A 21,823-nucleotide genomic window follows, 5' to 3' on the forward strand; every position below is an offset into this window, starting at 1 on the left:
AAGTTGGGCATTAAAAAATATTCGTGTCATTACGTTAAAAAAATTGTCACTAAGTGCATTACCACATACATAGCATTTTTTAAATGGCCTATATTTTTTGTCATTTCAATGGCTAGTGGAAATTCAGCATTATAATGGTGAGAGTATCGGACCACATTTGCAAGTAGATCGAACAAATGCTTAGGAACAGAATCATAGTTTTAACCATTGTTCAGTAACGCTATCCCGTTATGCAAATATAGGCACTCCCCATGTGGGAATTCTGTGTCCGCTACTAAGTATGGGTGGTGGTACTGAATGACATTCTACTGGATATATGCAGATAATGTAGTGGTGGCGGTATCAGGTATCTTCCCCCCAACGATTTGCGAAATCATAGAGGAAGCTTTGCTCGGGTGTTCTCTGAAGCGTTGAATGTCTCTCTCCCGTTCCGACTACCGAACTTTGCTAGCATATATATGTATAAAATATGTACTAAGAATTGATAGGGCCTGTAAAGGATTTGAGAGGAACTGCGTAAAAGTACGAAAATTATACATTTTCTAAAATAGCCAAGCGGCACTTCTGTCACTTGCCTCACCGGCAAAAAGATCTAAAACAGTCAGAGATTGCAATTGTGCATTAAGCTCGACGGCCGAGTGAATAGAAATCTATCTCATCTGGGTTCCCGGCCATACAAACATACATAAATGGAATTCAGAGAGCTGATGACTTCGCCAAGGCCGGAGCATCTTTTGATGTATCCGAAGCAGAGGCAATCAACTGTTCACTCAGACTCATCAAAAGGGAGGTCTTCAAATGCAACAATACTAACCTAAAAAGATTCATCAAAGAAATTAAATGGTTTGACAAAACCGACGAATCATGAAAGCAGATAAAATCAAGGATTCCAAAGAAAGCGTATCAAAACGGTGCTATCAGCACTAATTTGGTCCTGGACATGTAGTCAGGCGACGCTTCTACCAACCAACCAAGATAATTGATAATTACTATGCAAAAAATACTCTTATAATATAGTAACCTATATGAGGAAGTTTCCTTTCAGCCACGAGTCGAATCCACACACAACTCTTTTTGTAGTGCTTGGTGAGCGGCCGTCGCATAGGCAGGTAAATAAATTGTGTTTTTAATCCACATTACAAAAATTAAGTTTCTCTCAGATTAGCAAAGATACAAGTGTTTAGAACTTGTAAAGGCATGGGGTCATCCACCAATGTTTAGGGACGATACTCATTTCTTTACACTCGATCAAGACGAGATGAGAACAGAAATATTGCAGCTGTTCAAGGCCGGCGTCGAAAAGCTGACAAATGGGAACGTCGTAACTCAAAAATTCAAAAATGCGAGCAGAATGCTTTAATGTTTTTAGTTAGGGTCTCCACACAGGCCTACAAGTTATCAGCACAATCGCATGAGTAAATTCAGCCATCTATAATTAGTGTTGAGGGGCCCAAGGAAGAAAATGAGCCATGAAATATGGATAAGAGAAAATCAGCTGAAACCTCGAACGTTTATACTATCAAAGTCTCTAAACAGGCTGGTTGCTGGCATAGCTAGGGCTACAAACTGCTATTAAGTACCTCATACAGCGGAACACAGAAAAAAAATTCTATTTCGAGAGCCTTGAAGCAAGTTATAAAAAAAATCACAAATCTAGACTCAATTGTTAAAGCTAAATAAGGCTATATTGAGAAACTAGTCGCTCTTTTGGCGGACGAATATCTTTTATTTAAGAAGTTACCTATCAAACTGCCCTCGTGTTTTTATGGCCAGGAAATACTCGACGTACAAAGTAACATTTCGAATCGAGAACTTAACAACAGCTGAGTTTACATGTAGATTAGAGCGTAAAAAGTAAAAACAAGTTCGCCGTACACTCTTGAGTCTAAAGTATTGTTGCAAGGCAATTTCGAGATTTTTTGTTGTTTTTTTTTTGGCTGAACCTAGGTGCAGAATTTTTACATTTGATAGCTAACAGACACGAAAATGTGACACTCTAGAATTCTAGAGGGCTTTGATTTCATTCCTTATTATACAGGTTACTGTTCCATCGAAATGTCTCCAAGTAGCTTCGACACTACCCCTATTCTTTTAGGCGATGACGGGTTGGATGGGTCTTCTGCCAGGAGCTCCCCATCAGAACTTAGTTCAAGCTTTCGGACTGCAGCAGCGTCTTTCAGGGGTAATATGATAAACAGTGGCCTCACTATCCAGCCAGCTATCAGGGTCCTGAATGCAATCGAAGCTGGTCGGGAAATGTCTGCCATTCCTCTCAACCGCGTCGGCGTGTCAGAGTAATTCCTTATCGGGCTCATTTGGGTTCCGGGCTATAGCGACATTTGCGAAGCTGAATGGCTCACGACTTGGCAAGGCAAGACACCCATGAAATTGTATCGCCAAATAGGGAACAGCTGGAACTTTTCCGACCACTTGTGGTTCACCCTGGGTGAAAAACTATGACATGTGCAATTGCAAGATCCCTTTGGCCTATGGTGGGTCCTTACGCTTACAAAGCCTTAGCACTTGCTGTTGGTGGGGGTTCTGACAGGCCACTGTACGATTGGAATTCAAGCGATAAGGTTACCTAAGGGCTACATATGATGAGCTGGAATCATCCAAAAACTTTCTATTAAATTGTCTAGCATTTACGAGGCTAAGATGGAAACATTTTTAATCGTACTTCCTGACTAGCCGCCGACTAGTTAGCCGCATTCGTGACTTTGTAATCGGCTGGAGACGCTTCGCAGACTAATAGTCTCCGTATAAACAGATAGATCTCCTTAATGTCCAAGTACATTCCTCATCTATGGCAACCACCGCAACCTAACCTAACCTAATCTAACCTACAATATAATTCCTTTCAAATTAATTTACTTTTTATTACTTCCAAACCCATTTAAAATTTTGCAAACACAATTCACATTCCATTTTTTATAACAAATTCGNTACAGGCCACTGTACGATTGGAATTCAAGCGATAAGGTTACCTAAGGGCTACATATGATGAGCTGGAATCATCCAAAAGCTTTCTATTAAATTGTCTAGCATTTACGAGGCTAAGATGGAAACATTTTTACTCGTACTTCCTGACTAGCCGCCGACTAGTTAGCCGCATTCGTGACTTTGTAATCAGCTCAAAACAATTCGCAGACTAATAGTCTCCGTACAGACAGATAGATCTCCTTAATGTCCAAGTGCATTCCTCATCTATGGCAACCACCGCAACCAAACCTAACCTAATCTAACCTACAATATAATTCCTTTCAAATTAATTTACTTTTTATTACTTCCAAACCCATTTAAAATTTTGCAAACACAATTCACATTCCATTTTTTATAACAAATTCGTGTTTATTATTTACTAAAACTGCAAAGGCATTAAAAATTAATTAAAAAACGTAAAACAAAACAAAATATTATTTAATTGCTTGTGAATGTTTGTATGCAGAATATGTGTTGGTATGTTTTGTGCATTTAGAGCTTAACATGTGCTGTATGCTGAGGCGTATATGTATGTACGTGTTTCTAAGTCGGTAGGAAGGATGTGCTTAGAACATCTTCTAAATTCATCACCATCCTCTTTCAGTTTCATCTTCGTTTTCGATGACTATTTGACTACATAAATACGTATAATTTTACTTATTGTTAGAGTGCACTTCTTTTACTTCTTCTTCAAGAAGAAGCGATGGCTGGGTGGTCCATATTGGGCCGATGGCAAATGCGTTGGCTCTTCCACCACTATGGGCGCCATGCTTTCTGGTGCCAAATACTGATTGCTGGGCGCTTGAGCAGTGGGCTGTGGCTGTGGCTGTTCGCCAGCAGCAAAAGGCAACGTGGTCGGCAACTCAAAAGCATCTGTTGGCAAATCGTTCGCAAATTTTGGCTGCTGTTCGAGCGATTGTGGCTGCTCTGGCTGCAACGCAGGTTGAATGGTGGTGAGCGGCGCAGTAAGATCCGCAGCAAATTCATCAGCTGCAGGCGCACTATACTCGCTGGCAGGCACATCAGCATTACGTGGATCCGTATCGGTAGCGATGAAATTGTTATTGCCGTTGCCATTTTCACCTTGTTGTTGTTGTTGTTGTTGTGGTGGTGGTCCATAGACAGGTGCTTCATCCTTCTTGGTCTTATATTTGATGAAGTAAACCTCGGGTTTGGATGGCTTAGTCGGCGCAGCAGTGGGAATAACAATATCCGTGTTGGCTTCGGGTTTCTTGTGCAGCACATAGATGAGAGTCTTCTCTTCGTTTTGTGGTGGTGGTGGCACAACTGGTGGGCGTATGGCTGGTGGCGCAGGTGCCTTAATGAAGACAATTTTATAGTGTTTTTGCTTAGCGGCAGGTGCATGATGTACACGTGTCTGAATCACATCCTCTTCCTCGAAGTCCTTGGGGGGCACATGAACATAGACGTGCTTATGTACGGTAGTGGGTTGTGGCGCATATGGATAGCCGCCATTCTGGGGAATGCTCGAGTCCAGGTAGGCAGCATTGTACGAGTCTTGTTGATCGAGTGGCAGAGGTTGAATTTGGTGTTGGTTGGTATCGGCGGGTCCAGCTGGCAGAGCAGGTTGTTCGAGGCTATTCAGCGAGGGTTCGGAGGAGAGCGGCGTGCCATAGGTGGTAGGTGGAGGTGCGGCAAAATTGGCGAAGCTCTGATCGGAAGGCAGTTGCTGATGGATGAGCGGTTGGGAGGCGTGGTCTGCAGGAGAGAAAAAGAGAGTGAGAGAGGGAATTAGTGCGAAAATGACAGGGTGTGTGGGCACGTTGGTTAGGATGTGTGGACGAAAGTGGATTTTGTTTAAAGGAACATTTTTTTAGCCACACATCATTTTCGAGTGAAATTATTGAATAAAAATTGTTTTAAATTATATGTAGAAACAATTTTAATTTTTAGGTAGCATTTAACTTTTAGTATGTTGTTAAAATAAATTTTATATTTTTTTTTTGCATTTCCTAGCGGCAATTTTTTATTTGATTTCAAAATAGTATATACTTAATTTAAAATTCTTTTTTTAAGTTTTGCACGGTCTTTAAGCTCGCTATTGTTAAATCTAAATTNCGCCGCAAATTGTTATTGATTTCAAAATAGTATATACTTAATTTAAAATTCGTTTTTTAAGTTTTGCACGGTCTTTAAGCTCGCTATTGTTAAATCTAAATTAGCTAAATCTTGAAAAAAGTTTAATTTTTTGCTTATGCAATATTCCTCAATTTTTACGATGAAAAAATACTATGGCATATTATTATACCGGTACAATTATTTTCAACGATTTCAATGCAAAAAATCCACCATGATTTAAAAAATTTACTATTTTGAATTTTATTTGAAAAAATTTTTAAATTTTTTAATACACTTGTTTCAATTTAGATCATTTTATTAGTAAAAATTAGTTTTTCTAAACTTTGATATTCTTACGCTTCAATTTTTTTGCACATTTTTTCTAATTTTTATTATTTTTTCAGATTATTTATTATTTTTTCAGTTTTTTTTGCAGTCCATTACTTTTTTTTAACAATTTTTACCACGTATTTAGTTATTTTTCATTCACTAACTTTGTAGTAATCCATTGTAGGTGTAACCAGCCTCAGGACGCGCTAACGCGCTCGCCAATAAGCAGCTCACTAACACAAAGGCACGCATTATGGCACAAAACAAGGCGCAAAATAAACTTCGTATGTCCTTAAATTAATTTTGCAAAAAAACACAAAAAACCAAGTATTCCAACTAATTTGTTGCTTTGTTATCCACCGGAAGCCAGCAGTCGGTAGCTTGCAAGGAAGCTTTGTAGGGAAGAGCAAGTCACGAACTGATGCCAAACCAAGTGCTACAACTTTAATTTATATGTTTTCGAACTGATGCGCGATGCAACAATTGACGTGCGGCATTTAACACTTGAACTACCATACAAAATAATAACAATAAAAACAAAAACTACACCTGCAAAAGAAGACAAAAAACCTACTCGAAGCATTCACAAGTTCCAAATTTTTGCCTTTACCAAAATACCATTTAAATTTGTAATTGAACTTTGGCGATACAAACGAGGCGAAAAGTCATCGAACAACCAGTTAATGAACGGCAATGATAGCGGACGCAAAGAAGAGCAAATTGAAAGAAATACAGAGGAAAGAGAGCAAACCCAACGACTTGCTGGACAACCAAAATTAATGATTTTTGGCCGATTTTTGGCCGTTGCAGAAAGCAAATACAGCAAATGCAATCAGGCCAATAACGCAAAAATATAATAATTATAATTAAGCGGAATATAAGTACATATACATAGTAAATAATTTATGTATGTATGTATATCTATGAAAATATAGCAAAAACTATGTGCCACAAGTGTAAGTTACATGCATATTTTCAACTAAAAGCAGGGAAAAATACATACATATGTATTTCCAACGAGCTACTCACATTTTTAGAAACTCTACTCCTTGGGTTGCGCTGTCCGAAATGATTAAAAATTAAAAGAAAAAATTTGTTATTGTTCGCATATTCTTTGAGTGTTCAAATAAAAAGCCTTCGATGAAGTGCCATGCATCCAGTAAAAGGCGTATGAAGACTAACAGCAACAACAACAACCACATAAAACACACACACACACACATAAATACCTAAAAACACACTCCTGTAAATTAAGCAAACTGGAGCTCTTTTCATGGCTTGTCAAATTAAAATTTTGAGCTTTGCGCTTGAGTGTGTGCCCGTATTGTGCGCTCATACATACAAAAACACACACACATACATACATAAGTGCGTACGATAAGTGGCTGCTTGCCATTGTTGTTTCGGTTATAATTGTTTTTGGTTTCTTGGTTTGATGTTTCAGCTGCCACTTGTTTGCAATTGTACGAGTATCTTGAATTGAAACTGAAAGTTATAAAATTGTGTGCAGCTAGTGCGAGTATTTATATATCTACCATTAAATATGTATAGCTTTTTGTAATTAAAATTTAATTTGATTCATTCATAAATTGTTTAGTCAATTTGTGCACCTTTTTTTAATTACACGAACAGTGTGGCCAGAAGTTATTGGCACGACCGGCTAAATTGGCCAAAAAACGGCTAAATTATTTAAACTAAATTACAAGTAGAAATACTAATAAATTTATTAAATTTATTTTTTTTAGTTAACGAGGTTACACATAGTTTAGCCTTACACCACCCATTAAATAAATCACAAAAACAGAGACTGGAAACTCATTACGTCAGAGAGCAGTAATAAGCAACAATAAAGGATGTTAGCACCATGTTAAAATTATTCATAGGTATTGGCTTCCCAGAGTTTTGCTTCACATCGAAATTCGTACTCTTTTTTTCTCATCCGTTTTTTTTTTCTAAGTGTTGCGAATAAAACTTCACACTTAAATTTAAGACTTTCATAACCTAAATTTTATGAAAAATCCCCGCTACATCCTGGGGAAAAATCAGTGACCCAAATATAAACTGGGACATTTTAGCAAGTTTTGGCTATTTTCCTTTAGTTTATTTAATGTCTGTTATTTTTTTTTATGAAAATATAGCTGATTACTTAACAAACACCATATAACTCCAAGTCTCCGACCTTAAGGTGGTTTGAATTGAGCTGTGGTGAGTTGAATTGAAATGCATTGGACAACATAGCATATTATAACATAACACATAACATAACATGACATGGCATAACATAACACATCTCATTCTTCAATATTATCTTTTTCTGTCTCAATCTTTATCTCTATCGCTATCTCTATATCTACATATATTTGTCTTTATATACTTCATCCTTGCCTGTTTTTTTCGGAAAATTTACGTTCTGGACTTTTTCTAATATTTTTTTGTTGGTCGTAGTTTAATACCTAATACCCACCCAAATTACTTATTAGTATTGTAAAGAAAAAACTATCGCAGGTCTATAATATATGCATATGTACATATCGACGCGTCAGTCAAACATTGACAACTCATAACTGACAATTTTTCCGAATTGTAATTATATAAGTACATAAAAAAATTGCAAATTGAATTATGATCGATTCGATTTGATAAATTAATTTTTTTCTAGATGAAACATGATGAGATTTTGAAGAGACCTGTCGAGCCCGATTTTTTAATTTTTATTTGTTTATATTAAACTTTTTAGTGCAAATTGACAGAGAAACTGGAAATTTTTACGCAAATTGATTCTCCTGTTCCTGTTATTAAATTTTACCTAATAAAAACTAGTTTAAAATAATTGTAGGGTTACCGCAAAACGAAAAAAAAAGAAATTCAAAAAAAAAATTTTAAATGTTAAAAAAAATGTGGTTACCAAAATTAAACAAAATTTCATCAATTTTTTTTATTTTTTTTATTTTTAGAAAAATGATTTCAAATGAACGCGAACTCTTTGCCAATTGCAGCTACCACTGTATTATACTAAAATTTAAGGATTTATCTATGAATGCGCACCTAAAATTTTTCTATAAACTCGAAACAAAATATTTTAATTTTACAGAATAATTTTTTAAACATTTAAAATTTTTTCATTTTGAGAAATCTGTACACTTGCTTGCATTTAATTTTTTGTTATGTAACATTTATTAAGTGGAACAGGAAATCCAAATTCTAAAAAATTTCCAGTTTCTTTGTACCATTCACTAAAAAATTGTATATACAGTGACGAACAAAAGTATTGGCACAGCGAATTTTTCACCATATATTCAAAGTTATTTATTATAATTTATTTTCGATAATTTTTTATAAAGATATAGTTCATTTTACACCATAAAAACTCTAAACTTTGTGTAAAACTCAGGAAAATTCATTAAAAAAAAAATAAAAATTCAATAATCGGACTCCACAAATTTCTTCTAAATATCGAATCAGTTGAAAATTACGACCTGCAAAGAATTTTGAAACATTATTTTAAATTTTTCCTCACTGTGTCCCGGCAGCAGCGGGTGTCACCGTCACGGCTATGGGGACAAAGCCACCGGACTCCCACTTTTGGCCCTCCCACCAGCGAATTCGACTGCATGCAAACATATAATATAAGACACATAGAAAATTTAAGTATCTCTTAAACAAACAAACAGCAAGTAAGAACTGGTGTATTCTTTATTTAAAATTTTTAGCCTCAAATGCAAATAAACAAAAATATGTAAATACTTAGCTGTAAAATAATACCCACAATACCAAGTTTGTACGAGTAAAACAAGTGCATGTGTTTGAGTGTTTTCGTAGTTTCAACGCTCTTGAAGGGCACTACCGCTGCCAATGACAATGAACCGAGAAGTGTGTCTTATTGTTTCTTGCAGATTTTCGGCAGCTGTATTTATCACTTCTATTTTGATATACATATTTAACTTTTTATAATTGAATTTTGGTTTCGCCTTCAATACTTTGCTGCCCCGCATACGCACAGCAACAAAAGCACCGGCATATTGGCTGCCTTCATAACTGACCCAATTTCGAGCGAGTTGAGTGAAGAGGTTCATTGTGAGCATGAAAAATTTATTGAAAACAGAACAAAACAATAACAACAACATAGTTTGCAATTGAAGTGACGCAACAATAAATTCAAGAAGTTGTCTCATAATTTTATTTTTCAATTCGTCACTTTTCTACACAGAGATTTAGGTACCTACTTGCCGTGAAGGCCTGAGTTTATGAGATATGGTGTGGTCTAAAAATGTCATTGCGGCGTGCTACAAGTATTTTTTTATGTACAATTTAAGCGACTTTTTGGATTTGTTTGGTTATTATTATTTTTTTTTTTTCATTTTAATTGTTGATGCTGCCGCTGAAAGCTTCAAGATTTCGATCATTCAGAAGGCGCAGACAAAGCATGTTTTTTGTGTTGCCACTTCATTCAGGTAGTGGCGGCGGCAGTCATAACAATCGCTTTAGGCTGAGCATAAACTGCTGCTGCACAAAAACGAGCAATATTACGTGAAATTTCACTATAGATAGCATAACTGGTTTCCCAGACTATTTACACTGATGAAGACTTCCTCATCAACACGTGTTAAGCTCAGAATACTTGAACTGCATTTCAATTTGCTGCTGCCTTCAATGCACTTACTCGCATTTACATACATACATATATCTGTTATATCTGCATTTATAAGCGTTTACTCATATGTGACCCAATAAACATGATGTGGCCCTTCAGCGTGCGTAATTATATGCGCATGCGCAACTATTTGCAGCAAAGAAAAACTCAATTGCGCTCTCCTTCTTTAAGTGCACTTTCCTTATATATTTATGCAATGTTATTAACCAGTTTTGGCAAGCTTTTTCGATTTGTTGAACAAATGCTGCCACCGGTTGCAAGTTGTTTACTACCACATACATGTATGCACATGTATGTACGTACTTACTCCGGTTTTTTTTTTTTTTGAAAACAAGTTTTTTAGTTTTTGTTTTAAATACTTTCGCACACTTTGTAATTTCCAAATCAAGTCGATGCATTTGAAGCAATCTATATAGTAAATGAAAGTGAAACTAGGTCAGTGTTTCACTGTCACTGCCAAACCAAAACTCATGCAATTGACAATGATTTTATAAGATTCACGTAAAGTCCACACCAGCGTTGCCTTTTTGTGGTTAATTCCCCAAATTAGGGGAAATTTTAATTTTTGTGTGTAATGTTTGCTGAACGATATTCATTAGTTTACATAAAAAAGTGTTAAACTCAAGATTTTACGACGGTTAACACGTCTTGTGAATCACCTAATTTCATATTTTAAAATATAATAAAAAGCTTTGTGTAGGAAATTATTTAAATTTAAAAATATTTATTTTGCTTGCGGGTAGTTTGCGTGGAATTTGAAAATTTGTGTGGGAATTTGTGGGTAATTTAGATTTCTTTCTGGGTAATTAAACGAATTGAGAACGGCAACGCTGGTCCACACATTTTTTGTGGGCGTACTAAATAGTATCCCCGTGTGCGAAATTGAACTTTCTTTTCATTCGGTATCGATTACCGTGGAATGAGCCATATCCGGAAGCTACACTAAACACCAATCGTACTAAATATTTATACCACCTCTAATTTCCTTAAAAAAAAAAGATAAATGCTCACTACGACAGCATTATGTATAAATAGATATTGTTTGGCGCAAAAAAAAGTTAACAAAAATTCCATAGAAATATTTATATACACTGATCCGCGTACATGATGTATTAGCATTTTCCAAAACTGTCTTTCAGCCAATATACGCAATATTTTCGCTAATTCACATATATTTGTACATATTTCCCATAATGCATTTGGCATTAATTTACTCCCTCCACAATCGCAACATTTTCATGACTTTTTCAAGGTTACCAGATCGCTTAAACTGTTTACGGGTAAACAACCCCCCCAAACATTCCGCATATTGCAGACATAAGAAAAGCATGAAGACATTGAGTGTTTTGACATCTTAACATTGAATTTCGAGGAAAGATTAACACAAATAATTCGCTAACGATGACTGATGATGGAAATAATAACGATTATTAAGCCTCAACAATAAAGAGTGGAACAATACATGTAGATATATATTATGTATAACAATCATCGAAGGCAGTGTCAATTCGCCGATGGGCCGATAAATGGTGTTAAAAAGAATGAAAATGAATGTTTGTGTGAGCATGTAATTGAGTATACATACATATATGTATGTAAGGTGGTGAGGTGACGGTATTAATGCCATTAGTGGGTATTTATAACGAACTCATAATAAAATTATATTTATTTTTGTAGTCATTCTAGAAATAATGCGAGAAAATAGCTTCAAAATGGTGGTCATTGACTACTTTCAAGAGGCGTTACATATGTATGTACTCCTAGCCCATATGTTCAACTTATTAAATAATTTGAGTTTACCTTTTTAAACAGGTGGAAACCCTCTTTGATATTCTATAAATTCAAAGTAAGGATATCTTACCACCTTCCTCTCCCGTTATATTTTAATATTTTTCACTTACGTTATGCATGCTTTAATTAAAATCGAATTTTAAAATAGGCGGCAACCCTATTCAAAACATTTTAAAACCAAAAACCTGTTCAAGCTTTTTGGACTAATACACATATGGTACATACGATACATATTGAAATTGTGTATCTAGTTCCCTTAGTTCAAGTTTAATGTAATTTCTAAAATATATGGCAACTCTCTTAAATAAAGTTCAGGAAAAAAACATTTTTAACCCATGCAAATTAATACCCATACTTTAATAATTAAAAATAATTAAAATAATAAAAATAATTAAAAAAATATTAAAAAAAAAAATATCGGGTCTCCTTATTTTCGATACTATTCAGTTCTGAGTAATGGTTAGAAAAAATTTCAGGCCACCCTAATGTGCATTTATCTCAAAAAACCAACACTTAAACGCATAAGTTACTTTTTCTATTAATCAATTACAAACCATACATGTGCATATGTATATACGTACGTACTAACATATAAAATGTATGTAAGTAAATTTTTGGCGTATGTTGCAAAAACAAACACGCTTTGAATACGACGACAGATGGCAAATCAAACATAAGAGGCACACAAATAAATTCACGTTTGTTACAGCAAGAAATATTTAATTATTATAATTTTTTCACAAACATTTGTGATTAGACACAAAATAAATATTAAGAGTCTGTGTATTTTGACCCGACAGCAATTAATCAAATTATAAACCAATATGAGCAGCAACCGTCCAAACACCAAAAATTTCCATTGGTCAACAGGCAGCACTCTAAACTGGGCCAAAAGGCCGGCCTAAGCATTGCAGTGGTGATATTAAAGTAAATGCATTAGGGTGGCCCAAAAATGTATGTGTAAAAGTAAAGTAGGAATTTTTGTGCCTCACCCTCTAGGATTGTTCCATACCGAAAAAATTATACCCCTANATGTATGTAAGTAAATTTTTGGCGTATGTTGCAAAAACAAACACGCTTTGAATACGACGACAGATGGCAAATCAAACATAAGAGGCACACAAATAAATTCACGTTTGTTACAGCAAGAAATATTTAATTATTATAATTTTTTCACAAACATTTGTGATTAGACACAAAATAAATATTAAGAGTCTGTGTATTTTGACCCGACAGCAATTAATCAAATTATAAACCAATATGAGCAGCAACCGTCCAAACACCAAAAATTTCCATTGGTCAACAGTCAGCACTCTAAACTGGGCCAAAAGGCTGGCCTAAGCATTGCAGTGGTGATATTAAAGTAAATGCATTAGGGAGGCCCAAAAATGTATGTGTAAAAGTAAAGTAGGAATTTTTGTGCTCTCACCCTCTAGGATTGTTTATTTTGAAATCAAAAATTATTTAGTTGTCGCTCAAAGCACTCAAAGTTCTCCATGTATTTTATATGGGGGAAAAAAAACTTTCTTAATAATAATACCCAATTGTTTATTTAACCATTTTTTCATAGTAACTTTATTTTATAGGTCCGCTAAAAGCGTAATAAAATACAATGGGGGGACCAAACAAAATCTTTAGTATGTGTTAAAAAATTATTAAATAAACAATTGGGTATTATTATTAAAATTCACCGTAAAAGCGGTGAACCAGAATTTTCCGAATGAAAAATATTGATTTTCAAGAATTCCATACCATTTCTACGAAAACTTGTTTTTCCTCATAAAAAATACATGAAACACTTTGAGCGCTTTGACATTTAAATGTTTTTTGATTTTAAAATAAAACAAGTAATTTTTAGCAAAAAAAAACCGACTTCAACTCTCATATAAAAATATATATATATATATCTCATGATCCACTGATCGGATCTTAACCAAATTAGTATGGGACCACCTCTGAGACACTACCTTGCAAAAAGAATTATCGAAATCGGTTGACGTGGTCCAATTATGCCGTAACATACATAAAAAAAAATAAAAAGTAATAAATAAAAAATAAAAATAAAAAAAATAAAAAAATATTCCGACGAACTGATAACCTCCTCCTTTTTCGGAAGTCGGTTAAAAAATGGGTATACTTTTTTCGATATAAAACAATCATAGGTGGAGAGAGCATTGAATTTCCGACTTAAATTTTATTTTGGACCACCCTAATCTACATACATATATNAAATGTGGCATACTTGCAATGCAACGGAAGGCCAATGCGTGGATAATACAATCGCAGATGAATACGAATACTTTTCTAGTCGCATTTACCCAGCAGAATTATTCGAAACGATGATCCATTCGACCTTTTGACAAAACATCCAAGACCCGCCACTTCCACATAGGAAGAAACGATGTATAACTTATCTGTGTGGGTGTCAATCATTAGTTGAATTCCGTAACGCCAAGTCTAAGCCGCATATAATCAAACAGCGTAAACATCGAAGACGGTTCTCACAAGGCGTCGTACTTTACCCGATACTATTTAATCTCTACGTGGCAATGGACGTTTCGGTCACCTGTAAAAAACAAACAAATGAGCCGACAAAGAGACCGTGCCATAATTTAGAGAGCGAGCGCCTCGTCGGTGACGAGCAATATAACGCCAGTGGGGCCGGCAAAAACGAGCCACACGCAGAAAAAAATGTACAAATCTGCCAGAACACGGAGCTCTACGTACACGGACATGTTTCCACCTCGGAACGTTAAAGCATTACCTTCAAGCGCACCTTCACGACTGATAGAGAACAGACATCGAACTATCCGTTCGACGGAGTGCGTAACAGAGCGGCATTCAACTACCTACACAGCGATGCAGTAAGGACAACATCGTCTTAGGAAGTCAACCGTCATCCATCAATATTGAAGAAGTAGAACTGCAGAGAGGGACCAGACGCAACCTAGAACAACTCCGTTGTGAGTGGTGCTACAAGCGCAATCTCTCTCGGCTGAACTCAGAAGTAGCTTTAGTACTTCCGAACCTGACACCCGAAGCACTATGGACTAGGGCTATTATTGTCACCGGCGTCCTTAGCGTAAGGCTTGTAGAGCCTGAGGGTAAAGAAAACAATTCATGACGAAACCTCGAAAGATTGAGCACTGCTGCCACAGCAACACCACCGAACACTAAGGCGAGTACAATGATGAACACGAATACCAAAGTAAATAAAAAGACTAAAACAAAGACGAAGACGTAGTCAAAGACGAAGACGTAGTCAAAGACGATATGCTAGGGCTAAGATAAAGAAAAACAAAATAGTCTGAACTATGAAAGCAACTAGAAATAAATTGAAGACAGTTTTGCTTCGGAACGTGGCCCGGGCGTAGACGTATTAGTTTTGTTTTGTATAACAGCTGACCCTGCCTGTATCGAGGGAAAGCAGTTTGCGGGTACCGACATCGCAGTATTGGCGAGGGTACACTTTTATTAGCACAATTCCCTTACAGCCTAATAAAAAGCCATCTCGGCGATGAATGGTTGTACGCGCAAGAATACTGATTCTCACTCTGGAAGTCATAGTGTGGCGGTCGCTGGTTGCGCAATTTCGGTCTTGCCATCTTGCATTGCCCTTCAAAAGGAAGAAAGAGGTATGGAGTCATGGTCGCGAAATGCCTCTCTCAAGCCAACGGGGATTAGCTGAAGTGATAAATGTACCCTTCTCAGAATAGCACCACAAAGGATATGGTACCTATCCTGCTGGGTAGCTACCTCCCTTAGCCTCCAGCCCTTTACGAGCCCCGCTTGCATAGTCAATGACTTGGCACAGTTCTTCTGTCAAGGTTTTTTGGCTGCGAACTAAACAAAATGTATGGTAAAAATGTGTAGAAAGGCTTAACTTAAGCAATCAAAATGGGTAAATGTGTGCCAATTCTGTCCAAATCAAAGCTTTCAACTTCTTACTTTCGTACTAGTTTTTTTTTAAGATGTAGGCTAGAAAACCAGATGAAAAAATCGCCTTTGCGGCTCCTATTTTTCACGTTCGCCGATTGAAGCAAAAGCCTAGTATTCGTATCACCCTTTAAGAAAAATGACAGCAGCAATGCACCAACAGCTCTATGCTTATGAAAGCTGACAAGCGCTGACAGTCAGTCTACAAATAATTGTTTAGTCGACGTGTCAACGACCTTGCATTGCAATATGTGGCTACTACTTAGTTAAATCAAAAACCGAAAAATAACGAATTCTCCATAAGACCATGACTTTGACGCTTTATGCTGCTTCTGTATAAGCACTCGTAATATTCATTAATAACAGTGAACGACAAAAACAGCTTCATTTCGGTGATATGCCTGCTAGCTGAAGAAATAATAGTGATCTGCAAAAAATTTTGAAATTTGTTTTAGCATAAAAAATATTAACTGGTACAGAATATTTGTCAAAATATTTACATATGCCGATTGGTAGCTCTACTAGTCTGATATAAGGCTCACCACATAAACTCTGCAATAATTGGAGTCTGGAGTAGAGATGGGCACCGGACAAAAATTTCAATCCCGATCCCGCCCATCCCGAAATTCAATTTCTCAGTACCGAACGCGCCCATCTCTATGTTTTTAAGAATTTTACCGCGGTCCCGTGTATTCCGAAATCTATCACTAAATTTAATTCACATGTCTGGCATCTTCGTTTTCGTGTCAATAAAACATAAAAAAGTGATTATTTCATAAAACGTATTTAGCGAAGATTGTCCGAATTAATGGAGGTTGTGGGTTTTACCGACCATACCGGCCATTTTGAAATCAGTTCCATGGGTGATTAAATGCAGTTCCTCAAGGGTGATTAAATGCAGTCAGGAAAAGAGGAGCAATCCATGTTTAGACGGCTGGATCAAACTTATTCGGAACAATTAGGAACATACATATGTATATCATCAGCTTCCGTCTTCCTCACTAATACAGTGTAATATGATTTCTAGTCATTTTCACTGACACCCATGCGGCAAATAAATTCTTTGAAAAAACGTCGCTGACTTCAAAAGTAATTTCTCAAGGGGCACCGAAATTGCGCATATGGAAACTGTGCATTTAGACATTATTTCGGTTTCAACCGAAACTGTGCATATATGCATTATTTCGGTTTTCATCCGAAACTGTGCATGTATGCATTACTTCGGGTTTTTCATATGCATTATTTCGCTTTTAAAACGAAAGTATGCATATGCATAATTTCGGTATTTTCTCATATGCATTATTTCGCTTTTAAAACGAAAGTATGCATATGCATAATTTCGGTATTTTCTCATATGCATTATTTCGCTTTTAAAACGAAAGTATGCATATGCATAATTTCGGTATTTTCTCATATGCATTATTTCGCTTTTAAAACGAAAGTATGCATATGCATAATTTCGGTATTTTCTCATATGCATTATTTCGCTTTTAAAACGAAAGTATGCATATGCATAATTTCGGTATTTTCTCATATGCATTATTTCGCTTTTAAAACGAAAGTATGCATATGCATAATTTCGGTATTTTCTCATATGCATTATTTCGCTTTTAAAACGAAAGTATGCATATGCATAATTTCGGTATTTTCTCATATGCATTATTTCGCTTTTAAAACGAAAGTATGCATATGCATAATTTCGGTATTTTCTCATATGCATTATTTCGCTTTTAAAACGAAAGTATGCATATGCATAATTTCGGTATTTTCTCATATGCATTATTTCGCTTTTAAAACGAAAGTATGCATATGCATAATTTCGGTATTTTCTCATATGCATTATTTCGCTTTTAAAACGAAAGTATGCATATGCATAATTTCGGTATTTTCTCATATGCATTATTTCGCTTTTAAAACGAAAGTATGCATATGCATAATTTCGGTATTTTCTCATATGCATTATTTCGCTTTTAAAACGAAAGTATGCATATGCATAATTTCGGTATTTTCTCATATGCATTATTTCGCTTTTAAAACGAAAGTATGCATATGCATAATTTCGGTATTTTCTCATATGCATTATTTCGCTTTTAAAACGAAAGTATGCATATGCATAATTTCGGTATTTTCTCATATGCATTATTTCGCTTTTAAAACGAAAGTATGCATATGCATAATTTCGGTATTTTCTCATATGCATTATTTCGCTTTTAAAACGAAAGTATGCATATGCATAATTTCGGTATTTTCTCATATGCATTATTTCGCTTTTAAAACGAAAGTATGCATATGCATAATTTCGGTATTTTCTCATATGCATTATTTCGCTTTTAAAACGAAAGTATGCATATGCATAATTTCGGTATTTTCTCATATGCATTATTTCGCTTTTAAAACGAAAGTATGCATATGCATAATTTCGGTATTTTCTCATATGCATTATTTCGCTTTTAAAACGAAAGTATGCATATGCATAATTTCGGTATTTTCTCATATGCATTATTTCGCTTTTAAAACGAAAGTATGCATATGCATAATTTCGGTATTTTCTCATATGCATTATTTCGCTTTTAAAACGAAAGTATGCATATGCATAATTTCGGTATTTTCTCATATGCATTATTTCGCTTTTAAAACGAAAGTATGCATATGCATAATTTCGGTATTTTCTCATATGCATTATTTCGCTTTTAAAACGAAAGTATGCATATGCATAATTTCGGTATTTTCTCATATGCATTATTTCGCTTTTAAAACGAAAGTATGCATATGCATAATTTCGGTATTTTCTCATATGCATTATTTCGCTTTTAAAACGAAAGTATGCATATGCATAATTTCGGTATTTTCTCATATGCATTATTTCGCTTTTAAAACGAAAGTATGCATATGCATAATTTCGGTATTTTCTCATATGCATTATTTCGCTTTTAAAACGAAAGTATGCATATGCATAATTTCGGTATTTTCTCATATGCATTATTTCGCTTTTAAAACGAAAGTATGCATATGCATAATTTCGGTATTTTCTCATATGCATTATTTCGCTTTTAAAACGAAAGTATGCATATGCATAATTTCGGTATTTTCTCATATGCATTATTTCGCTTTTAAAACGAAAGTATGCATATGCATAATTTCGGTATTTTCTCATATGCATTATTTCGCTTTTAAAACGAAAGTATGCATATGCATAATTTCGGTATTTTCTCATATGCATTATTTCGCTTTTAAAACGAAAGTATGCATATGCATAATTTCGGTATTTTCTCATATGCATTATTTCGCTTTTAAAACGAAAGTATGCATATGCATAATTTCGGTATTTTCTCATATGCATTATTTCGCTTTTAAAACGAAAGTATGCATATGCATAATTTCGGTATTTTCTCATATGCATTATTTCGCTTTTAAAACGAAAGTATGCATATGCATAATTTCGGTATTTTCTCATATGCATTATTTCGCTTTTAAAACGAAAGTATGCATATGCATAATTTCGGTATTTTCTCATATGCATTATTTCGTATGCACAGTTTCCATATGCACAATTTCAGGGTGCCGTTTCTCAATGCCGCCGATAACTTAAGCTCCACCCAGAATTACAGCGGACGACGGCAAAGCGGTCGGCGGTAAGTGAACAGCCGTATAGTTGCGCGGTGAAATCCGTCAGAGTAGACACAATTGCGCCGCATGACGACTTCCTTCAATTGTCATTTTGATTTGAAAATTATCATTAAATTATTGTTTTTTGTTATTTATGTCCTTATAACAATTATAGTCAACAATTTTTATTGAGTTTGAGGCTCAATAAAAATTTCACAATAGTTTTTCATTAAAAACGGCCTCAAGCTCAATAAAAATTTTGGAATATAATTGTCATTAAGATTAAATATTTTCGGTACGTGAGTGTATGTATGTAGATTTGCTGGAAATAAAAATGGATGAAAACATTGCCAAACTTGTGAAAATAATAAAAATTACTACAACCAACACTCAATCAACATTTTGCCGTCCCGGCTGGGCGGTAAATATGTAAATAAATTCAAATCTACTTCTATTTCGGAATATTGCCATTGTCAGCTTGCTTAAAAAGGTAGAAAACAGAGGCAGCAGATTGCTACCCTGATTAGTCTCATACAAGGTCTTCCACATAAGCTCTGGCGCCGCCAGCTGCAACCGTGATTTGGGAGTTAATTTCACAAAGTCCGAACGAGGAATAGATGTCCATCTCCTGAGAATATCACCTTAAATGATGCTAGATGTTTCAATAGGGTTCTATCTAAAAAGTTAAAACTAAAAATTCAGAAATTAAAAGAAACATTAGACGATGGGTACCAAACGAAACGTGTTAGGGAAAGCTTTATAAAAAAAATGTGTTTGAAAGGTTGTCATCTATGCAAAGCTGAATATTAAAAAATTTGAATATATTTCAAACAAAAGACAACAGCAAAACAAGACAAAGGTGGTATGTAACAGGACAACGTCTACCCGGGCCTATTTAATAATAAACATCCATTGTACTATCCATTGCCCTGTCAATTTAGCTCAATAAGTAGGGGTAAGCTTACAATAATTCGCATAAAGCTGAAAATTGGTACAAGTGTTGCGAACGCCATTATGAATGAAATGTCTTAAGTCCCCATCCCACGTCTGCAAAAAAATTAGTCAAGTTCAAAAGTAAAATAAATTGCTTTTCTGCGTTTTTCAGCCAAATGGTAAAGGTAATCATAAAAATAGGTGACACGAAAGTGTAGATTATACAGTTGTCTATGAAAACTGTTATTACATCTTTCTTCCTAAAGATTACCAATTCTGAGATATGTATAGCGATTCGAAATCGGTGTAAAAGGGTGTACTCCATAATATGCAAATCATAAATTTTTATAGGAACTTTTTGTATGTATCTCTACTTAAGGGCTCATAACTTCTACATTTATTATTCAATCTAGATGAGCCGGGTCTTGTTGTATTAATGAAGAATCATGCTTTGACGTGCAAGAATCCAAAAGTTAACAGGTTCTTTCAAATTGATATTTTTACCGAAAGTAACTCTTTTTTATTTTTTATTTATTTTTTTTTAATTATGCAAAGATGTTGATGAATCAATGATTAGCTCCTAAACCGGCTGGAAAATATCGTATACGTGGAAGATAGTAAATTTAATAAGCTTTACTATTGTAAAAAGAAATTTGGGCTATATCTCAAAAACTATTATAGTTTATAATATTTTGATTTCGTATTCATATTCAGCGGAAAATTTTACATAATAAGTGATAGTGTAGTGCCACAGGCGGGATTTCTTGTAAACTAGTGTAATTACACCGGATCACAAATTTTTGTTTTGTTTTTGTTCTCCCGACTCCACTATCCAATTCCTATGTAGAATTGCTTGGTGATTCCGAAAATCGAGTAAACTTGTTTTCTATCGATACGTTTTCGAGATATTTGCTATTTACCGTTTTCAGTTTAAAAAAAAAAATGGAAGCTGAAAACGGTAAATAGCAAATATCTCGAAAACCTATCGATAGAAAAAAAANCAAAAACTATTATAGTTTATAATATTTTGATTTCGTATTCATATTCAGCGAAAAATTTTACATAATAAGTGATAGCGTAGTGCCACAGGCGGGATTTCTTGTAAACTAGTGTAATTACACCGGATCACAAATTTTAGTTTTGTTTTTGTTCTCCCGACACCACCATCCAATTCCTATGTAGAATTGCTTGGTGATTCCGAAAATCGAGTAAATTTGTTTTCTATCGATACGTTTTCGAGATATTTGCTATTTACCGTTTTCAGTTACAAAAAAAAATGGAAGCTGAAAACGGTAAATAGCAAATATCTCGAAAACCTATCGATAGAAAAAAATTAACTCGCTTTTCGGAATCACCGAGCAATTCTACATAGGTATTGAATAGTGGCATCCATGGAACATTTTTGTGTAAACCAGTGTTAGCAATTAGAGGAAAAGTGTTCTCTAATGACTTTTAATTCACACCGCTTTCATCACTTCCAATGGTACTATTTTTTATTTCATGCAATATTATTTA

At 35.0% G+C, this 21,823-nt stretch overlaps 1 protein-coding gene across 1 annotated transcript; it reads right to left on the bottom strand.

Moving 5' to 3' along the window:
* Window positions 1–3,434: 3,434 nt before the first annotated feature.
* Window positions 3,435–6,247, bottom strand: TwdlC (TweedleC). The gene is made up of 2 exons (XM_017623567.1): window positions 5,556–6,247; window positions 3,435–4,701 (listed from the first exon to the last, which is right to left on the bottom strand). Exons 1-2 carry the CDS (start codon window positions 5,641–5,643, stop codon window positions 3,662–3,664), a joined length of 1,128 nt encoding a protein of 375 aa, XP_017479056.1. The 5' UTR covers window positions 5,644–6,247; the 3' UTR covers window positions 3,435–3,661.
* Window positions 6,248–21,823: the final 15,576 nt, after the last annotated feature.

Source organism: Rhagoletis zephyria, unplaced genomic scaffold, assembly GCF_001687245.7.
Source record: "Rhagoletis zephyria isolate East Lansing unplaced genomic scaffold, Rhagoletis_zephyria_1.1 Rzeph_scaffold_03251, whole genome shotgun sequence".
NCBI classification, from domain to species: domain Eukaryota; kingdom Metazoa; phylum Arthropoda; class Insecta; order Diptera; family Tephritidae; genus Rhagoletis; species Rhagoletis zephyria.